The 21,501-nt window shown below is 42.8% G+C and overlaps 2 protein-coding genes across 6 annotated transcripts in view; one reads left to right on the top strand and one right to left on the bottom strand.

The window, feature by feature from the left end:
• Nucleotides 1–1,853, top strand: part of ppip5k1b (diphosphoinositol pentakisphosphate kinase 1b) — a 31,097-nt gene extending 29,244 nt beyond the window's left edge. For all 5 annotated transcript variants that reach the window (XM_062548223.1, XM_062548224.1, XM_062548225.1 and 2 more), the window contains one exon: nucleotides 592–1,853. In XM_062548223.1, the coding sequence (XP_062404207.1) occupies nucleotides 592–665 (74 nt within the window). In that variant the 3' untranslated portion in view covers nucleotides 666–1,853. The remainder of the gene's footprint in view (nucleotides 1–591) is intronic.
• Nucleotides 1,854–3,263: 1,410 nt separating this feature from the next.
• The window catches only part of map1ab (microtubule-associated protein 1Ab), a 36,357-nt gene continuing 18,119 nt past the window's right edge, over nucleotides 3,264–21,501 (bottom strand). The window contains exons 2-6 of the mRNA XM_062547203.1: nucleotides 20,948–21,030; nucleotides 20,347–20,484; nucleotides 8,352–20,193; nucleotides 7,771–8,003; nucleotides 3,264–7,668 (exon numbers count right to left, since the gene is read on the bottom strand). Of these exons, the coding sequence (XP_062403187.1) occupies nucleotides 7,513–7,668; nucleotides 7,771–8,003; nucleotides 8,352–20,040 (12,078 nt within the window). The 5' untranslated portion in view covers nucleotides 20,041–20,193; nucleotides 20,347–20,484; nucleotides 20,948–21,030 and the 3' untranslated portion in view covers nucleotides 3,264–7,512. The remainder of the gene's footprint in view (nucleotides 7,669–7,770; nucleotides 8,004–8,351; nucleotides 20,194–20,346; nucleotides 20,485–20,947; nucleotides 21,031–21,501) is intronic.

Genomic DNA, 21,501 nt, shown 5'->3' on the forward strand with positions numbered 1-21,501 from the left:
CCCCATCTTATCTAGGTTGCATCTCCAGTTTTGTTTGGTCCCGTTTCTAACCCAGTTTTCAGTGATGTCTTTTGTTGTGGGCATGAGATGGGAACATGCTGGAGGAGACGAGTGTCCTGCAGATTATAACTACTGCGCTGGGTCTAATTGGCATTGCATAACATCTTTTTGGAGCTGTCTCCGTGGACATGTCTATATGGGGCAAAACAAATTACTTCCCTCGGTATGCTCGACTATCCTAAATCTAGCCAGGTGCATTTAAACAAGTCATACACCAGACAGATCCCACTACACCAAACCAGCCTTTGATTGGATTTCTTTTGTTGATATGAGGTGTCATTTTTGCAACGTGTTGGCTACCCGCCATCTTACTGAAGCAGTCCTTAATCTTTGTTTCTCTCTCTCTCACCCTTCCTGTTCGTGTGTGTGTGTGTGTGTGTGTGTGTGTGTGTGTGTGTGTGTGTGTGTGTGTGTGTGTGTGTGTGTGTGTGTGTGTGTGTGTGGTGTGTGTGGTGTGTGTGGTGTGTGTGGTGTGTGTGGTGTGTGTGTGTGTGTGTGTGTGTGTGTGTGTGTGTGTGTGTGTGTGTGTAGATATCAGTAGCCCCTCCAGCACGATGTCCAGTCCAGGGCCCCCCTCCCCTCTGTTGGACCCTTTGTGTGACTGAGTGAGTGAGAGAGACCAGACCTCTCGCCCAGTAGACATTCAACTGGGACATCTCGGAGCACCTCCATATCCAGGGACCGGCTGATCATACGCACACACACCACCCCTCCACACACACACCTGTCTCCTGACTGAGCCAGGGCTCTGGATATATGGGGACGAGGTTAGCTGCTGGGCTGGGAGGCATCCTTCCCCTCGCAAGTGACTGGCCAGTTGGAGCACATGCAGTACTTTTGAAATGCTCCGTGGTGAAGCAGGGTAAAGCAGGAGGGAGGCCAGTCCCCCGGTCAGCATGCAGCTCCGTGGAGCGCTAGACACCATGTCCTTCTCTTTAGCCAGCATCTGGAGCAAGTCCTCATCATAGTCGAGAGACCCATTCAACACGAGACCGGTTGTTTACCTTTATTTCTTTGCATTTTTGGCTAATTTGATGTGGATTTTTTAAGAAGGGATTAATAGAATTCTAAACCTATCAGTATAAAGAAATACTTGGTAATATATTTTCATAGGAATATTGTGATTCCATCAGTGCCTTGTTTAGCTTTTCCCAAACTATTTTTGTACAGTTTTTTTTTTAATCCAAAAAGAACAACCACTCCAGTAAAAGTCAACTGTTTTTGGGATGCACAAATGTTCCTTTGTGGATGAATGTTGTCAAACTACTGTCTTGCCAAAGTTTTGCACCAGTGTGTCAAATTTAAACTCACAAGACATCAAGCAAGTTATACTGTATAATTACAGAGGTTGACCTTTAGATGCTATAGAGAATTTGAGTACTTTCATTTCATTGCATAGACATTCAGTCTTGTCAGTTTCTAACATTTTTTCCGTTATATTCATTTGTTGAGTATTTTTGAATAATAATCATTGTCGTATCAAGTGGGAGTCCAAGTCCAGACTCACCTAGCCTGATGTTCTTTGTTTCAGTATTCTACAACAAATTGATGTGGTAAAGATGTACAATACTAGGGGTAGTTAATTTTACATTTATTCAATGGACTAGAACATTTTAATTATTGTTTTAAATGTGTGGATAATGTGTGTATGGATGTATGGATGTTTAAACTCTGGGTTTGCTTTATTTATGAGATTATTTAAATTCACATGTGATTGTGATGCTGCTTTAGATGTTTACTGTAAATATTTACATTGCATCTAAAATCCAAATAAATCTCCCTTTCTGTTGTTACTTGGTTTGTAGCTTGGTTCATCCAAATTATTTAGTGTTATTTAATTATTAAACTGGCATTAACAGATAATAATGCTTGTGTTTAATGTTTTGCAACGCGGCAAGTGAACATTGCCTTGTTTTGATTGTTTGGAACGTTTTAATGGTCTCGGACGTTAGTCACCGTCGGACTGAAAGGTGATGCAAGGCAATAGTGGTGAGTCATCCCGTCTTCAGTGGGTGTTTAGTTGCCATGGATACGGGCCCTGCTCCACTTATTGACTCGGCTCTGTGCGGGACTCTGAATGAACGGGGAGAGAAAGGGAAGTCATGTCTACCAGAGTCGGGACAAAGCCAGATGGTGATGTCAGACCCATGATGTTTTTGCAGTGTCACTCACTGCACTGACACTGACTGAAATCAAGTGATTCAGAGGCTGTCCAAGGGCTCTGTGACCACTGGCACTGTCTGTGGACACTCAAGGACATGTCATGTCATGTACCTCATCTGCTACATTCAGGCTCTGGTTAGTGTATGAAGTGTGCACTGTCAAAATATTCCCTCTAAAAGATCAGCACTTTTGTGTAAGCCTTTGGTGAAAGTGAGATTTTACACTGAGTGCTAACATCAGACTTCTCTCCTGCTTGCCTTTTAAAGACAGGTCACAGTCGGGGGGGAAATCGGGCATGAAGTCTGCAGTGCCCACATTGAGGCTACTGCCTCCTCCCAAACCCGCTCCTCTGAACATTTTGGAAATAAAAGGGAGTGGTAGTCATGGCAACTGCTTTCAGTGGGCCACAGAGTGGTGGAGTTGCCTGGGATGGAAAAGTGCTTTGTGGGTATTTCATCTGAGGATGAGGGTGGGGGTGGGGGGGTTCAGGGACTGCAGCCAGACCAGTGAGCTCATCCAGGCAGAGATGGGGCCAGCGCTTCAGGTAGCCCAGCAACTGTGTAGGCTTACTCAGTCTGATGTCTGTTAGAGATGGTGAGGCAGAGGACACACTATGCCACCTCTTAATTCAGCACTATGAGATCTTTAGCCCCTGCCATCTCAGTGAGGCTGTGTCTTTGTCACTCACGCCCCAGTATAGCCAGCATGGTGTTCTCTCCAGTTACAGTTCAACAAAATGTCAGAGGTTTTACTTTTCTCTTAAATGGCAATGGGAAGATCACCTGGAGTTCTCTTCTGCCATTTTACATTCTCAAATGTGCTATGAAAGAAAAGTGTGGGTCTGTGAATGGTAATGTGGGTGCTCCTGCAGGCATGTGTGGGCTTTACTTATACAGCAAGTTAAAACATCTTTGGAAGGCTTTACTCACTAGAAATCAGTTCTCTCCCTAAATATGAAATAGAGACTTTAAAGGTACAGCTAGCCTAACTGAATTAATAACATGGATTTGAAATGTTACAGGACACACAACACATTGTTGAATTTCAATATTATTTTTTTTATTGATGATCACCAGGATGTTTCCCTTTTACATTAAATCAGCAGAGAGTCTAGCTTTGCATTTAGATTTTAAATAGAGATGTGGAGTATTGCACTCGGGAGGAACAGAACTAAGATTAATACAGCGGCGGGAAACAGAAGAACTATCACAGCATATTCTTAACAACACCTTGGGGCAAACAGAAGCACAGCCCAGTAAATATATGCTATTTTCGGTACCATTAAGACAAATAGCTTGTTCAAATATAGCTCTTAAATTGTTTAATTTCCATTTGAAACAAATACATTCAAGATTATAACTAAGATCACATGCAGAGATAAGATGGTAGCATTTGCATGGTATACGTTCAAATGGTCAGACATCTGATGGAGGACTGACTGAGGGGGAGGGAGGATGATTTGGACAAAATAAAATTATGGATTTGAAGCAGCGGTTCATCTCTGCAGTCTATTTTTGCTTGCTTTGAGAGAGTAGGATTACAAAGGGGATGAAACGCACAAAAAAAATCCAAAAAATTCACAATAATTAGATTACATCTTCATCATGTTTTGTTTTGTTGTGTATATACACATTTGAGTGTGCATGGTTTTTTCACCATACTGTACCATTCATTTGATCTTTAGTTCAAAGTTCATACTTCAAGTCATAATCAGGATACCAAACCTTGTAACTGTAGTTGATACAGATTATATCAGAGTATTGTGGTTGTGGTTGGACAGCCCTAAGAATCCTAGATATGACAGAAACAGTTATACTTCACGTTAACAGTGAAATATGTCAGCAATGAATCTGTGAACCTCCACTACACTGTTAATGCACGTACCAATTCAATGGTAAGCTAACAATGTAGCAACGCCACTGTGGGCTTTCAATTCAACACTATCGGCTTTCTTCCTCAGAAATCTGTGATATGCTTGTAAGTTTCATTTTTGTGAGCCCAAACAGCATTCAGATTATCAACTCAACAATCAAAAAGATTAGTTTTGATTAGTGCATTCTGCTTTTAAACACCATATATTGCATTCAGCAGCCGTTCAAAGAAAACTGACAAGGCCCCGAAGTGCGTGTTACTAAGGCCAGTTTTTCGGAATTGAGTAAGTTAAGCTGTTCATATATTAAAAATATACCACAATGTGAGGACATACATTACAGTGCATCATATCAAACTAGTTCATAATCCATTTCTTGTTTGGATGAAAAAAATATCCTTTTCATATTGTTCCAGCTCTGATTTGAAGATTTGTATGTTTGTGAGGAGTCTATAATATAATTTTACTGTTACAGTATACAAACAGGTACAGCAGACCTACTTGTCCAAGGCCATTCTATTGTGTTTTCAAAGACAGCTAGATTAAGACATCCTTTTTCTCTCAGACCCCTCGCCCATAATGCTAGCCTTGTGCGTACACAGCTTACAATAGCTTGCAGTCCTCACAGTTCCCGTCAGTCTATGAGGACTGCACACATTCTCAAACACTCAAACCACTCAAACACCCTGTACATACATAATGTCTATGGCTGGGTTGTAAACCCCTATCTTACACTAGGTGTTCTGAGTGGATGATATGAGGAGCTGAGTGGAAATTCATGAGTTGGCTGGTTTCTCAGAGCAGAGGGGTAGGCTCGTCTGAAGTTGAATGTTCCGCCTAGTCATTAACTAAAATAACAAACAGACCCTGTATGAACTAATATTAAGAGCAATCTCTTAAAAGGAGACAAGGTTGAGATTAGCCGTTGAAAATCAGTATGTTACTTCAAACGTGTTACTTCAGACCCCGCTCTACAGAAACTATAGCCCCAAGAATGTACTGGGCATAAGACATCAAGGTGAGTCATTGCCCCGAGTATTTTAAGCATGATGAGTTGAAAGTAAAACAAGTAACAAAATGAGTACAAGTAACAAAATAATTTGTAAACACATGTACATTCTACATGCTGTTGTAAAATGATGTATGTTAAGATAAGTTTGATGCAAATGATGTAATGTAAATAAATAAAGATATTATGCTACAAAAATGAAAAATGTCTAACATTCATTTCAAGATCTCATCATGATATGCTCGTCTGTTCAGTTATCTCACTGTAAAGTGCCAAAGTAGTTTGAAGAATGCAAAAGCATTCTTCCCATCCAGCAAAACAACCAGCTAAAAACACATCCTCAAGTCTGATCCATTGTGCTAGTAATACACACACACACACACACACCAGTCTACTTAGTCACACTACTACAGTACTTGGGAAAACATGCTATACAATACCTCTACCACCTATAGCCAACCACATTCTCATGCTGCATCACCCTCCAGTAACCTTTGATTATTAGTTAGATTCTAAACCAAACTATCTCGTTCTCTATTTAAAGAACACAGTAATCTGTCCATGCACATGTATCTCTCATTAGCCTCTACTCACACACTGAAAAAGTGCAGTCGAAAAGGGTGCAATATCTGGTTTTCAGGTGTTCTTTTGCTCATGTGACACTTTAAAATAGGGGATATCACACTACGGTGAAACAAATGCATACGTTGAGTGCAACTGCCCAAACAACTCATGGTTTGTCTGACAGTAACAACAACAAATCACACAGCTCAACACCATAATTGCTGGGGAAATGGTTACTGTTATTTGGTAGGATGCAATATTCTGCAATATTGTTGACTTGTTGACTATTTGCTCCTGCTCCGTTCTTGTATACCTCGTGATTTTAGGTCTTACCCCTATAGAGGTGGAATTCCACCTCCCCACTAACAAAGAGGAGCTCCACCTCACCCTGAAGGCACATCATCATGAACCAGCTTACAGTACGTCAGAACAAGCACGCTCGCGTGCTCTCAGTCAGTCACGCTTTACAGTACATCAATACACAACGCTCCAACTGCTACAAGTGCTCTGGATAAACAAATGCTTTTTCAATTTTGTCACCAGAAGATTTTTTTTTTTTAGTCAGTTAATGGAGAATAACTTTCTAAAAGCATACAGCTTTACCTTTACAACATACCTCTACCATGTATCTGCTAGACAATGTGGCTTATTTTAAGATCTGTTGCTAACATATAATTCACATTCTCAGTGATCTTGTAATAAATGTACTGTACGTCTGAGAGCAATGCTCATGGATAAGAAGAAACAAGTTGTATGGCATGACATTCACTGACCTGAAACAAGCCAAATATCTGCCTCTCATGGATATGTTAACTTGCACAGCCAAAGAGCATCTGCACTAGCTCACAGACTTTTACAGTATGAAAAGATCAGCCAAGACCTACACTGTATCTAAGGTGCCTTGATACCAGGCATTACGCCTATACAATGAGAACAATAGCAATAAAGCTGTTCCAAAAACACTTCACAATGGCTTGATGGCAGATAGTCAGGAATAAATACATCTTACAGTGCACACGCGTCACTGCAGGTAGCACATTGTAGAGTGCAATTTGGACATCTTCAAGAAGTGTTCTCAGACAGAAATTTGGCACCTCAAAGACCCTTTGGATTTGCAATTTGGAATATCGGTTTTACAATGTAGAGCATGTTCACATTAAACTGGAGAGACATAAGCACACTTGTGTGCCCAGAAACTCACACAAATACCCCCGAACAAGGCTAGACATGCACTTGCACTTTGAAGTTTGCACACTGTCCATGGCATAATTGCTCAAATACAATTTGATCTTGTCATCGGCCTGCTGTAGGCATCTATAACCCAAATGTCACAATGCATAAATGGCCCATCAGAGGCTTTCCTCTGTCTCATTTACAATCTACGTAACTGTATGGAAGCGAAGGAACATGGGTATAAAACATACACCTCCACATGAGTGAAGAGAGACTGTGTATTTGAAGACATGTAAAAGGGCATTCTTGTGCTTCTGATAATATCTAATTCAGGAGAGTTTTTATCATATCAAGTATGCAGGTCCATTTTAGAGCTTTTGTATAAGATGTGGCAAAGCTTCACAGACAATTTCAGTCTGCAGTTTAGATTACATTCTCGTGGCTTCTGTGCCCCAAGTATACATTTCATGTTGAACCCTTGTAGATGTTTTCAAATGATGAATAAACCAGTTATAAAGTTAGAGGAAAGCCTAAATAAATTGAGAATGTGGCCTGGCTTGTAAATGAGGATTAGAGCTAAAAATATGTAGCAACCTGTAGTACGACAAAGAGACAAAGCAGCTCCTCTCACAATGGAGGGAGAAATTAAGAACAACAGAAAAAAGATCTAGATTTAAAACTCAATCTTGCAAGCAGGGAAAGATTCATCCTGCATGACCACAGTGCTGCTGCTTGCCAGAACCATGATGTTCAGATCCTGTTGCCTCTCGTGGGTCTGCTGGTACCATTCCCTTGTCACCTCAGTGTCATGGGTAGGAATCAGTGTCACCTGGATGGGTCAGAAGACGAAAAGGTCCATATGTAATTTCTAGGCCTGTTTATCTAACGGTCCCACAGTATCATGCCATAGCCCAAAGTCAGAAGTGCATACCTGGAGGTTGTTGCCCCACTGTGCCTTTCCTTCAAGCAGGGCATCCAGGACACACCGACTGGGTTCTCCGCTTCCTGGGTCATTTCCGCTCACAACGTAGTAGGCAGCACGGACCCGCTTGAAGAACTCTTGGTCAACATTCTTAGCGCTGCAGTGATTGGGAATATAAGCAAGGTCCACGTAGATGGGTGGCCCTGGTGGAACAACTGAACTGGGCTTCTGTTGATTAGAACCTGAAAGAGAACAAAGGCAATACATATTACAATCAATATTGTATTTTTGACAGAAAACATCACTAATGTCAGGGGTTAACCATACATTCATACACTGTCTGCAATACAATCCAGTGAGAATAGAAAGCCCAAATTCTAAGTTATCTAAAATTAATTTAAATGAATACATTTGAACTTGTCACACCTCTGTTTCAGACAGGAATAATTAATAGCATTAATCACTGCTACTCATTTTAAATTTTGAATGTAGAGGTTGGAAGTCATAATAATATACCTCAATTGCTTTTTATACTGTATCATTGACTAGCCCTTTGGTTGTATTGAATAGATCCCCTTGTGAACTCTGACCTTCAGACATCCTTGACAAACGAGATGCCCTTTCTGGATCCTTCCGTATGAGAGAGGAGGCCCGGGGTGAAGAGTCCTTGGAGGTCTGTTTAACAGGAGTAGAGGATCTTTTGCCTCTGGCATCACCTTTTCGCCCAGGTGAGGCCGACTTGGGCTTCCCCAGGGTCTTCCGCAACCCTTTCGGTTTGAGGTCCTTCTTCACCAGTCTCTCTTTAAGGTTGCTGTCACCATTGGGCAGCGCCTCAGGGTCCACCATGCACACATCAGGGCGAGGAGGATGAGGGACAGGGTCCTTTATGGGTGCTGGAAGGGGGTCAGGAGTCCTTTCTAATGAATCTGGGGAGGGGGTCTGGTGTGTTGCTCCACTTCCACTGGCAGACCCAGACAGCTTGTCAACTGGGAGATGCTCAGCATCCTCGTCAGAGTCCAGGTTTCCTTCCGCCGTGATGGATGGACATTCTTCCGTCTCGGGAGGCACATCAGAGTCGGACTGGGAGGGCAGTGACTCACTCAGAGAGGTGGGAGGAGTCTCTTCTCCAGCGAGCCCAGTTGCTTGTCCAGTTGTCGTGGAGCTTGAGGGTGGCTGAGAGCCCTCTTTACTGTCGCCGTGGTGACTGTGAGCATGATGACGTGGCTGCTTGTGAGACCTCCGTTTGACAGAATGCTGCTCTCTCTCGTCGTCGTCTTCGCCCTTTGAATGTTCACTCTCTCGGTCCTCTTCACCCTCGTCGCTGGACAGCATATGTGGGCTGGGATTGATGAATGAGGGAGAAATCTCACCTCTGTGCTTCTTGAACGCTGAAGGAGAGTAGCTGGACGTGGCCTCCATGCAGAGGTCCGATGGTCGGCTGAACTCCTCCCCAGACCTCCTCGAGGATTCCTGAAGAGCAGCCTTCTGCACTGGGGGCATGAGGACGGGAGAGGTGGGAGGCTTTGACAACCCAGCCCTGTATCTGTCCTGTTCCTCTACCTCTGCTTCATCATCATCATCATCATCATCCTCATACCCGGGAGGAGCCCCTGGACATGCAGCACTCTGCATTTGCAGTTGGCTGTCAGGTGTAATGCTCTGCTTAACACCAAGAACCTCTTCCTTCTCTTGCTTGTCAGGCTTCTCCTTTTCTCCATCCTTCCTGTCCTCTTTCTCCTTCTTCTCTTCTAGTTTGTCATCTTGTCTGTCTGCATCCATTTTTTTCTCAGGCTTCTCTGTGTCTTTTGGTTCCTTCCCAACGTGTCCATCCTTCTCTTGCTTTTTCTCTGCCTCATCAACCTTACAGGCTTCTTTCTCTTTCTGATCTTCAAGCTTCTCCTGTACCTTCTCCTTTTTCTCACAGACATCTGTCGTCCCCTTTGTTTGCTTTTCTTTTTCTGCTTCCTGTGCTGTTGGTAAAGTTAGGGCTACGGTGCCAGATAATGCTTCATCCTTACCAGCTTTACTGGTGTCCTCTTTTGGACTCATGCTGACCTCTGTAGGCCCATTAGATGAGGTTCCTGCTGGTTGCGGTTGTGGTGGGAAACTCTCAGCCAGGGAATCAGGAGTCAGGGAGTCTGAGGTTTTGGTATCTGACTGCTGTTCGGTCAAAGAAATCATTCCAGGCTTGTCTCCAGTGACTGAAGACCTTTTACATTCAATTCGGCATGGTAGAGTGCTGTCTTCAAGTTCACTCGCGTGAGATTCTTCTTCAGAGGTCTTTCCCTGTTTCCCTGGGCACTCTTCAGCCTTCTCTAGTGGAGAAACGTCAAACAAAGTCCTGCATGTGGACTCCGCTGCTGCAGGTTGTGCCGAGTGGGCAGGAGCTGACGGACCTGAACACGGCAGATCTTCACTGCTAGACTTGTGTACAGAGTCAGATGACTGTTTCTTGTCCATTTCAGTACTTGATAACATTGGTTCTTGTTTTATTCCTTCAGCAAAGGCTATTGGGGGAAATGGTTTGATCTCTTCTGGACTACATGTAGATTCAGCAGTTGATGCAACAGTGGCCAGCTTTTCAGAAACCTCCATGTATTCCTCTTTTATCTGAGCTGCACAGCTTGAGAGAGAAGAATCTATTGTAAGTGAATGGTCTTCTCTGAAAGAAGAATACTCAAAAGACGCACTGTCTAAGTCTGGCTTGGAGGGACCACCAGCCATATGGATAGAGGTTTCTAATTCCTCAGCAAACTGATGGGTGATTGAGTAAGAAGCAGAGGTAGATGAAGAATAACTGTAGGAGGAGGAGGAAGAATGGGTTGTAGTTGATGTATAAACAGAAGAATCATGTTTCTCAGTATCATGTTTCTCCTTTGACAGATCACCAGATTGTTGCTTCACATCAGACGAAACAGAAGTTAAGACTGAAAAGGCTGGTGTTGCATCTGTTTCATTCAGTCGATGTTCAGAAGTTCTCCTGCCTTCTACACGAGTGTGCTCAATTATGGATGGAGTCTGCATTGAAAGATATCCACCAGGAAGCAGGCTCGAGGAGGGAGTTTCATGCTGTTGAGGAGTATCAGCAGACTGAGATGCTGTGTCATGACCCTTCTTCGTATCAAGGTCAGAGGTTTTTTTCTTGTGAGAATCATCATCTTTCTCTGGTTTAGCTTCCAAGAGTTGTGGACTAACTGAATCATCAGATGCACCTTTGCACTCCTTCTCAGACTGTTCTCTGGCACCCTTCTCTATATCTACATCACTAGTTTCATCCTCCTCTTCATCCTCCTCCTCCTCTTCATCCTCATCCTCCTCTTCCTCTTGGTCATCATAAACATCCTCCTCCTCAGCAAATATTCTTTGATGTCCACTGGCTGAAGCAGCTCCTTTCTCATCGTACCCGAATGATGATTTACGGGTAGGAGAGGTACATTTGTAGGATGCAATATTTTCATCAACATGCTGCTCAGGACGTTCTGGGAGTGAAGAAGCAGCAGCCTGATCTTCTTCTGCCACTGAAGCCTGAGAGGAGAGTACATCTTTCTCTGCAGTGGAAAAGGAGCAAGGAGGCTGTTGTGTTACCTTTTCTGCCACCTTCTCTTTTTCTGTTGCTGTTGTTGTTGTTGTTGTTGTTGTTGTAGTAGTAGTAGTTGTTGATGATAATGATTGTATGTCTGTGTCTCGTTGAGAGGTTGATGGCATCTCAATCTTGTCCTTTTCTTTTTCAGAGGAGGCATAGTCTTTCATGGAAGACTCCTCCTTCTTTAGCTGAACAGACTGATCTTTAACATCTGTGGTTACTTTCTTCGTTGGTATTTCTGTTTCATTATGCCCCCCAATAGCACCTGAAGCTGATCCAAAGTCCTCATCAACAGATTTCTTTTCACTGCTCTGTTCCTTCTCTTTCTCTTTGTCATCTTTCTCTTTACCTAAACTCTCAGGTATTACTTGAGTAATGCTTGAAGAGGATGAGGATGGCTCAGCCACTGGAGAGGGTCTGCTGTCAGTGGTTGCTGTTTGTGTATAGCCCTTATCCAAGGACAGGGCGTCGCTTCTTACCTCCCTCTCAAACTCTTCTTCTTGACCTTTCTCTATATCTTGTTCACGCTCAGCAAAAGCAGTCTCTTTGATAGAATAGGCGTGGTAGTCTACTTTACTGAAAGACACGGGTTCCTCCTCGCTTATCTCATCTATGTGACATGCAGCTCCAAGTTCTGATGGACTCTGTCTCCTATTATCATCTATTCCCCCTTCAACGAATTTACTATCTTCAAGAGGATAAGTGTCTTCTTCTGCCGAATCCCTCTCATGTTCTTTAGAAATGGGTTTTTCATACGGATCATATTTGGAGACCTCATGCCCCTCTTTGTCTGAGGGGAGACCCGCACTGTCAAAACCCAGCTCTTCAGATTCCAGATGTGATGCTTTTGCTTCCTTGTTATCCATCATTTCTCCAGACACTTTTCTTTCCTCTGAAATATTGGAATCATCTGTCTTTTGGAAATAAGAGGGGGATGGTGTAAGTCCTGGGGAGGCTACTTCTCGTTCCACCTCCATCTCCCTCTCAGCCTCCTTTGCTGGTATTTCTTTGTCTTTACTGGTGCTTGGTGCAGCTTTATCTCCATCATGAGATGAATCTTTGCTAATGTCTTCATAGGAGTGAAGGCTTTCAGGTTGGGAGCGGACTTCATCACTGGACTGGCTATCAGTACTAAGCAGTGTTGAATCCAAGGCTGTTTTTTCGGCTGATGCTGAATAGGAGGGAATCTCAGAAGCAGATATCTTTGTGCTAGAGTCCTCAGTACAAAGAGGTTGTGATGTGGTCTCTTTCTTTTCTGACATTTCAGGTAAAAGTGAAGCTGAGTCTTTAATACATTCTTTGGCATCCAAGTGAGTTGGAGCCTCTTCTTTACTCACAACTGGTAAAGGCACCTCAACTTTCTCTGAGCTACTACTTGGTTGGACAGTGTCTCCCTCCTTTGAGGACATTGCAAGATATGTATCTTTCGAGAGATCCATTCCATCAGATTTGACGGATTCATCGGAAGATCTTCTTGAAGCTATTTCACTAGAGCAAGTGTCCTCATGTTTGTCTTTTTCTGAAGGTTTAGGTATGTCTTTTGTTTCAGTTTTTGACTGTGCACCCTCAGCTAAGGTCTGCGGATATTTATAATCAGAACTGGAAGGCTTCTCCTCTTTCTGAAGAACGGGTTCTAGTGACTGTTCATGTACTTCTTCAGAGTCCTTCTCTTTGGATTCTAAATCCATTTTCACTTTAGCTTCTGAATCCAAGTCACAAACTGCATCTGGCATTGATTGGAATGATTTTGGTTCAGTATCCCCCAGAAGTTTCTTCTTTGAATCTAACTCCAGAGTTGATTCAGCTTCTAAAACGTCTTGTTCTTTTGAGGTTAATAATTGTTTTTTGTCTGTACCAGATTCATATGACTGTTCAGCTTGTTCATGCTTTGGTGTCATTTCGTCTTTCTTGATACCCCCAGAGGGTATGTCTGCTACTTCTGAGTCTGACCCCATATCATCATGCTCACTCTCACTGTCTGCCTTGGGGGCAACTTCTGACTTTTGTTTATCTGTGTGTAGGGTCTGTGGCATCTCTTTTAGAGGCTCAAGGTCCACTTTCTTGGTGCCCTCGGCACTCTCCAAGGGTGACTGTGGCTTTTGAATCTCATCTTCTTTTTGGGTCTGTGACATCTCTTTTGGAGGCCCAAGATCCATCTTTTTGGTGCCATCTGCGCTCTCCAAGGGCTTTTGAATCTCATCTTCTTTTTGGACTTGTGGCACAACTGTTTGAGGCTCGAGATCCACCTCTTTGCTATCTTCTTTGCTTTCCAATGGTGACTGTGTTTTTGTAATCTCATCTTCTTTTTGGGTCACTGGGATTTCTTTTTGAGACTCAAGGTCCACCTTCTTGGTGCTCTCTGTGCTCTCCAAGGGTGACTGCGGCTTTTGGATCTCATCTTCTTTTTTGGTCTGTGGCATCTCTTTTTGAGGCTCAATGTCCACCTTTTTGGTATCTTCTTTATTTTCCAAGGGTGACTGTGGCTTTTTAATCTCGTCTTCTTTTTGGGTCTGTGGGATTTCTTTTTGAGACTCAAGGTCCACCTTCTTGGTGCCATCTGTGACTTCTGAGAGCAATGCTGTCTTTTGAATCACATCTTCATTTTCTTTTTTCTCTGACGGAGAATGCTTGGAGGAATCTTCTTTTTCTGCCTGTGAAGATTGTGGTAGAGTAACATCTAAATCTTTCTTTTCAGACTCCAAGCTTAATTTTGAGGAGACTTCCTTTTCTGGAGACAGTGTATCTATGTGCTGTCTAGGGATATCTTCCTCGCTTTCATCTGGATCTGTTTTGGAAGATGGCTTTGCTATCGTGGAAACTGATTGTGTGATCCCTTGGGCTTGTTTCTCTTCTGACACTTCTGGAAGTTTAGTTAGCACATCTGTTTTCTCAGGAACTGCCTGAACTGGTTGCTGTGTTATATCTTTATCACTCGTATCTGTTGGTTCTAAATATAACTCCGGTGACGCCACAGTTTTATCTGAAGCTGACAATGATGGTTGCACTTGTTTTTCTGAAAGTGAATGATCAGCTTTTGAACATATGTCTGTTTTCTCTGACACTGATGGTGGAGTTTCTTGTGGACCTTTCTTATCTTCTGAGTGGACCTTAGTTTTTTCAGGTGATGACACACTTGGGATTTCTTTCAGGAGTGTTGTGGCATCATCTAGTTGTTTCTCTTCAGTCTTTGTCTCATCAGACTTTGCATCTGTTTTTATTGCTTTTGCTGAGGTGTCTGTCTCTGAATCTACCCCTGTCAGCTTCTCATCCAAACTAGGGTCTTTTATTTTTGGTTCTTCTTTTTCTGTTGATGATGAAGTTATCTTTTGTGCGGTGTCATCTATATGTCCCATATCTGGTTTGGATGTGACCTCTGTTTTTTCTAATTGCTTCTCTTCTGATTGTTGTTCTGCTTTTGAAGGCATGTCTACAGTTTCTGGCTTTAACTGTTCCACTGACAAACATGGCTTCGTCTCAGGCACTGGCTGTGACGTTTCTGGTGAGCTGTCTTGAGATTTCAAACTCAGATGACTTATGACTTGAGATTCAGTATCCACCACTAAGGTCACATCTATTTTACTAGAAATAGACTCCTCTATGTGTTGTGCCTCTGTAGTTTCTTGAACTTTGTCCAAGGACGTATCACCCTTTTCTGCTTCTGAAAGCAAGGTGTCTGGCAATTTCTCCTTCGAATGATCTTCAGTCTCAACAATCACTTCGGAAGTTGTTTTTTCATCTGAAACAGCAGTAGATGGGATTTTCTCAACAGTTTCTTTGTAAGTCACCTTTTCATCTGTTACTGTTGGAGATGACATTTCTTTCAGGGCTGTTGTGGTCTCATCCAGTTGTTTCTCTTCAGATTTTGCATCTGTTTTTGTTTCTTTTGCCACAGTATCTATCTCTGAATACGCTCCAGACAACTTGTCTTCTGAGTCCTTTACAGATGTTTCTTCTTTTTCTATTGAGGATGATATCAGCTGTTGCGAAATGTCCTCTTTATGTTCCGTGTCTGACCTGGAGGCAACCTCTTGTTTCTGTTCTTCGGGTTTTTGATCTGCTTTTGGAGACACATCTACAGTTTCTGGCTTTGACTGTTCTACAGACAAAGGTGTTTCTGCATCTAGACGCAGAGGTTGTTTTGGAGGCTCATCCAACTCTTTCTCTGTAACTTCATCTAGTTTAGGGGGTATGCTTGCTTTTTCAGGCACTGGCTGTGAGGTTTCTGCTGTGCTTTCTTGTTTGATTGGTGGTGAAATCTCTTTTAGGGAGGCGACTTCAGATTTAGCATCGGCCTCTGCAGCCCCCTCCATCTTACTAGAGGCAGGTTGTGGTGGTTGTTGAACTTTTTTGTCTTCAGTAATCTCTTGATCTCTAACCAAAGACACATCAGCTTTTTCAGGGGACACTGAAAGAGAGCTGTCTTGCAAATCTTTACTCAAATGTTCTTCTTCAACCTCAAGGGTTGCTTTGGCAGTAACTTTTGTTTCGACTACTGTAGATGGAATGTCTTTTCCAGCTGTTTCAGTGTCCAATTTTTTATCCTCTGACTTTGTATCTGTTTTGAGTGTGGCTTTACTGTCTGATGCTGGTTGTGCCTGTAGTTCTTTCTCTTCCAGCCCTGAGTCCTTTACTGAGTCTGTTACTTCTGGTTTAATTGATGTCTGTAACTGGGTCTCATCCACATGTTTCTCTTCATGTTTTTCAGATTTAGAGACCTCTTTTTCAAGGATAATTGAAGTTTGGGGCTCAAGTTCAAACTCATCTTTCTCTTCCACCTCTTTCTCCTCTTTGTCATGTTCCTTTTCTTTGTCCTTTTTCTCCTCCATTTCTTTCATAGATATGGCCTCTTGGGTATCATAATCATAATCATCCAGGAATCTGCTCTCTTTTCCTTCCACAATCTTTGCCTTACTACATACAGTGGCATCTCTCTTCTCAGACTCTTGCTTTTCACTGTCACTCTTCTCAAATTTGGTTTTCTCCATGTAAACACCCACTGACTCAGAGTCCTTTGGTTGCTCTTTGTCTGCTGAGGCGGCCTCTACCCCAGTGACAGGGGACAACTGTGTTGGAGAGACTGAATCTTCTTTTTCTGGGGGCATCTCTTTCTGACAGACTGAGGCTTTTTCTTTATCATCAGGCAAAGATTCTTTGTCTGCCACAGATGTGCCAGCTGATGAGAGTTCTGCTGACTCAACCTTTTGAATGCCTTGTTCTGTAGATTCTTTTGCCTGTTTTCCAATTGGCTCCTCTTGTTCTTGGCCTGGAATAGACTTGGCTTTCTCATCGCCTGGCAACTGGTGGACAGGAGAATGAGTTGCGCTAGGGGGTCCCGACTGTGTTGGGGAAGCCATTTTCACAGTGCTATCATCTGGACTGAAACATCTTTCTTCTCCTTCACTGGATTCTGACAATAATGCTTTAGAAAATGAGTGAGGTGGAGACATTGGTTTTGTGGATGATTCAATCATTGTCTCTTCTTTGGAAAGAGCAAGTGTTGTCTCTTCCTTTGCTGGTACAATATCTGATTTCTTCTCAGTAACAGGTTCTAAAGTAGATACGGAAGGTTTGTCTGTATCTTTCTTGCTTTCCTGGAACAGAGATGGAGCAGCATATCCCTCTTGTAGCTTCCCAAGTGGGATGTCAACATTGGGAGTTTGATCTTCGTCTTCCTCCTCTTCCTCCTCCTCATGTTCCTCACCATGACCTTTCACATCCAAAGCAATGGGTGGACATTCCTCTGAGGGAGGGGACTTGAAGCATTTGTCATCCTCTAATGAAGATGTAGGAGAGATTGTTCCAGCAGAGTGCAGGAAATCCTTTCCCTGTGCAATGTCAGCTTGAGCCAATGGAGGTATACTGTTAACAGTGTCAAGGAGCAAAGAACTTCTGCCAGTTTCTTCAGTTTGACCTGTTGTGACTGATGCAATAGACTGGTCTTCAGCAACAGAGGTAGGGAAAGAGGATAACTTATCATACTCTGTGATTGATGTTGCTGAAGACACATGTTCCTCTTCAGCCAATGGAGCAGCAATGTTTGTGTACAAAGAAACAACTGGCTCCTGTATATATCCTTTGGCTGTTACATCAGGAATTGCTGCTTGCATCTCTTTCATTCCATGGATTGCATCAAAAGAACCTGTCTGATCTGGCACAGACACATCGTAGGAACCTACATCATACTGGAGGTGAGGTATTCTGTCCTCGGCCTCTTCGTGAATCTCTTCATCTGAGATGGTCTGCTCGGTCTCTGAGTAGCCTGGAATGGTCTCGTCCTGGATGTAGGAGATGTTCTCAGCAGCAGCAACTGTAGCAGCAGCAGCTCCTTGCACAGTTGTGATGCCTGCTGTAGCCCCTCCAATATGGGATAGGTATGTATCTTCCTCCTCTTTTGCTCCGGTAATCTCTGCAGCTGCCTTACACTCCCACTCCCTGGTGACATGCTCTTCAGTTGTAACTTCTTCATCTGCAATAGCATCCAAATCCTCTGCCTCTGCGAGAGTGGGGCTCTTAATAGCTGGTCCCTCTTCATCTCTCTTGTGTTCAGGCTCATGGACAGCTTCCTCTACCATAGCCTTGAGTTTTTCAGTTTTCTCCATCTCTTCCATTTCATGTTTTCTATCAGCACCCTCTCCGTCTTTTACCTCCTTCCATTTACATTCATCCTCCTCCTCTCCAATTCCCATGTCTTCCTCCTCTTCCATTTGGTCTCGCTGGACTTTTGGCACTTCTTCTTCAACCTCATCTTCCTCCTCATCCTCAATGGCTGCACCCTCATCTTCAAATTTATCGCTTTCTGCCATCTCAGCCGCAGCAACAGCTTGTGCCTGCTCTTGGTCTTTAGATTCTTCTTGCTCTTGGTCTTTAGATTCTTCCTGCTCTTGGTCTTTGGATTCTTCCTTCTCCTCTGTTGTTGTCACTTTGACATCTTCATGAAGAGAACCCTTACGTGGTGTAGAGACATCAGGTTCAGGTTTATCCTCTTGTTTCTCTTGCTCTGTTAGCGTGCTGGGAGCCACAATTCCCTCATCTAGCCCTTCAGACGTCAGTGGAGCTTTTTCTTCTGATAGTAGTTCTGTTTGTTCTGGTTCTTCAGGCAATTCGGCTGGAACTTCATTTTGTTTTAATTCTTCGAAGTCTCTGGTAAGATCCTCTGGCGTGGAGAGAATAGATCTTACTTCTTCCAAGCCATTCAGCTGTGGTTCGGGCTGGATTACCTCAGAACGTGCATCTGGCGTGGGTTTATCCTTTGCCACTTTAGCCTTGCTTTTGTCTGTCTTAGGTTTACTTTGCACCTTTGCTTTATGCAAGGTTTTCCTGACTTCTGGTGTAAATGGTTTTAAGTCAGGCTTAGTTATTTTTCTTAGTTCAGGTTTGGAAGCATCTTTTCCCTTAGTCTTACTGTCTTTCTTGTCATCTTTTTTACCAGCATCATCTTTCTTTAGTTTCTTTATCTCCTTCTTTTCCTTGTCTTTCTTTTCATCCATCTTGGACACTCTGTCCTTGGTGTGTTTTTTCAGTGACTTCTCTTTTAGTAACTTTTTCTTTTCTGTCCCCTCAGTTTTGGGCTTTAATGTCCTGGTGGGTTTGTCACTGGCCTTCTTCTCCTCTTGTTTGTCTGTTTTGTTATCTTTTACTGACTCACTTTTTGTGTCAGCAAATGAAAGATCTTCTTGTCCATCAGCATCTTTTTTGGAAATCTTAGATGATGTTTTCGGGGATGATTTGAGACTTTCTTTGCTGTCAGTCCTTTGTCTCATCTTTGTTTGTTTCACTGCTGATGGAGGAGCCCCACTTGCAATGTCCTTTTGTGTAGCAACTGGGTATCGCAAGAAGTCAAGATGCTTTAACTTCTCAAGGCCTTCGAGAATTTTATTTTGTGGGGCATTTCCAGGGAATAGAACTCTGACTATTTTTTCTGTGGGATTTGCTGGGAGCCACACCACAAGGGCAGTGACAGATGTCAGGTAAGGGACAGATATTTCTCCTTCCTTTCCATTAGGGAGAATTATGCCCGTCTTGGCTTTGCTGTTTCCAGCCCACTTCTGCATGAGAAACTGCATCTCCTTACTGTCCTTCACAGGGTTCAGGACATACATGTCTAACCTGCCCACTCCCATTTTATGGAAGAGTGTAATGGGTTCGACTGTGTTGCTGACAACTCGAAACAGAGGTTCTGGTTTGATGCCAAGTTTGTTAAGGTGCTGCAGTGTAAGTGAAGCCTCCTCAATGCTTCGTTTTACTTTCAAGTTGGACTCTGATGTGCGTAGCTTTTCGGGTACATTGAAGAAAACAACACCAAGCTCTGGTGAGATTAGATTTTTCATCCAGTCACTGTAATTGGTGGACCCTTGTGACTGCTCCTCCTCTTGCTCTGCAATCTTCCTTTGGAGGAGGCCATTGATCCCTGGAAGGTTATCTGCTCCAATGTGGGTGAGAAGTACAGAGTCGATCCGATCCAGGTGTCTCACAAGTTTCCAGAAACATGACTTTCTGTCAGAGCCACCATCAACTAGAATGTTGAATCCGTTGACGGCAAAAAGAGCAGAGTCCCCTCTTCCTCCAGGAAAGATGTAGCAGCAAGGCTTGGACAGCTTCAAGAAGCCTCCAGAGGTTGGTGGTTCAAGAAGGTCAAAGGGAGATGGAACATCTACAGTCTCAGAGATATACTCTGTGAACTCAGTGACACCCTCCATTTTTGGGAGAATGGCCTCAGGGTTCAGCCTGTAGTCCAGAACCTCCCGAAGATTTTTATGCTGCCCCAAGGAGCTCCAGCCCACCTCCCCTCGGCAGAACACAGTGAGGGTGGCGCGCTGCTCCGGGGGGAGTTTTCCCAAGAGACCACTGACCTAGAGGAGAGAAAACATCAAACTTACATATGCAAACTTACATATGCAAAAATGACTCACTAACTTAAATAGAATTGCTATTAATGTAAATGATATTAACACAGAGAATATTCCCTGGGTAATTATCAGCAAGGTGGAAAGGTTTTTGCTTACCCCAAACTCACTGAATGTACGTGATACACTTTGATAACTGAATACTCCAGTTTGAAGAAGTAGGTCACCTTGGTCTGAGCTTTGTCCACTCAGGACCAGGAGTTTGTTTGCAGCTGGGTCAGCAACAAGAGACTGGATCTGGGACAATGGAAGAAACACGAGTGGGTTAAAATAGATTGCTTGGCATGGGAATAACAAATGACATGACATTTTAGAAAAAAATCATATTATGACATTTTAAAGTGAAATGAAAAGCATGTAAAACTTTTCAAACACTATAACCAGTTGACACTGATACAGGCTAGCTAACATGTTAACTGGCATAATTTTGCAGTATTGTTGGCAAAACCATGCTGTCAAGGCTTTTCTTTCATTTTGTTTTCTTTCCCGGACCATAGAACTACAGTGTGGAGTTTCAGTGGATACTGGGAATGACAGGTGAGCTTAACAATCCATGACAAAAGTTCTTGCTAACAAAAGCACACCTCCGAAAGTGGCAACTTGTTACATAATGTTGCTTTAACAAAGAGGTCAAATTCATTCTGCAATTCAATTGTACATAAACATGCTTAATATCTATATTTAAAAGAAAATGTTGTACCTCTGAGACAACTGTGTCTCCTGAAGGGTTGACTAAGACCACCGTCTCAAGGACATTGCTTTTGTGTTGTAGAATTCTTTGTCCTGTAAGAAAAATATGTTTCATTCAGTTTTCTATACATTACAAAAGAACAAAGATTGTCTAAGGGTGTCAGACTAAAACAACACATAATTGTTTGTAGATGTAGATCTTTGTCTGTGTAACAAGACATCTCACACTTGTTACAGTAATAATAAACATATGCTCCAACAATAATAAAAAAAAAAGCCAATAACACAGACATGAATTGCGCCTCATGAGATGTAGTATATGGAATCTCGTTTGGTGTACAGTGCAGCACAATTTTAATCTTTCCACTTACATAACACAGAAAGACTGCATTGTCACAGCCTGTTTTCTCTGAATTGGTTCATCAGTGAATGCAAGTTTAATTTACCAGCCATCTGTGACTCATTCTGTGATTCATTACTCTATCTAAGGGGTGGAGTGTAAACCAGTAAACAAGGATATTCTTCAGGCTCTAGAGATCAGGTTGAAACATGTTTGAAAAGCAT

The sequence above is a fragment of the Sardina pilchardus genome, chromosome 10, assembly GCF_963854185.1.
Source record: "Sardina pilchardus chromosome 10, fSarPil1.1, whole genome shotgun sequence".
In the NCBI taxonomy this organism is placed as follows: Eukaryota; Metazoa; Chordata; class Actinopteri; order Clupeiformes; family Clupeidae; genus Sardina; species Sardina pilchardus.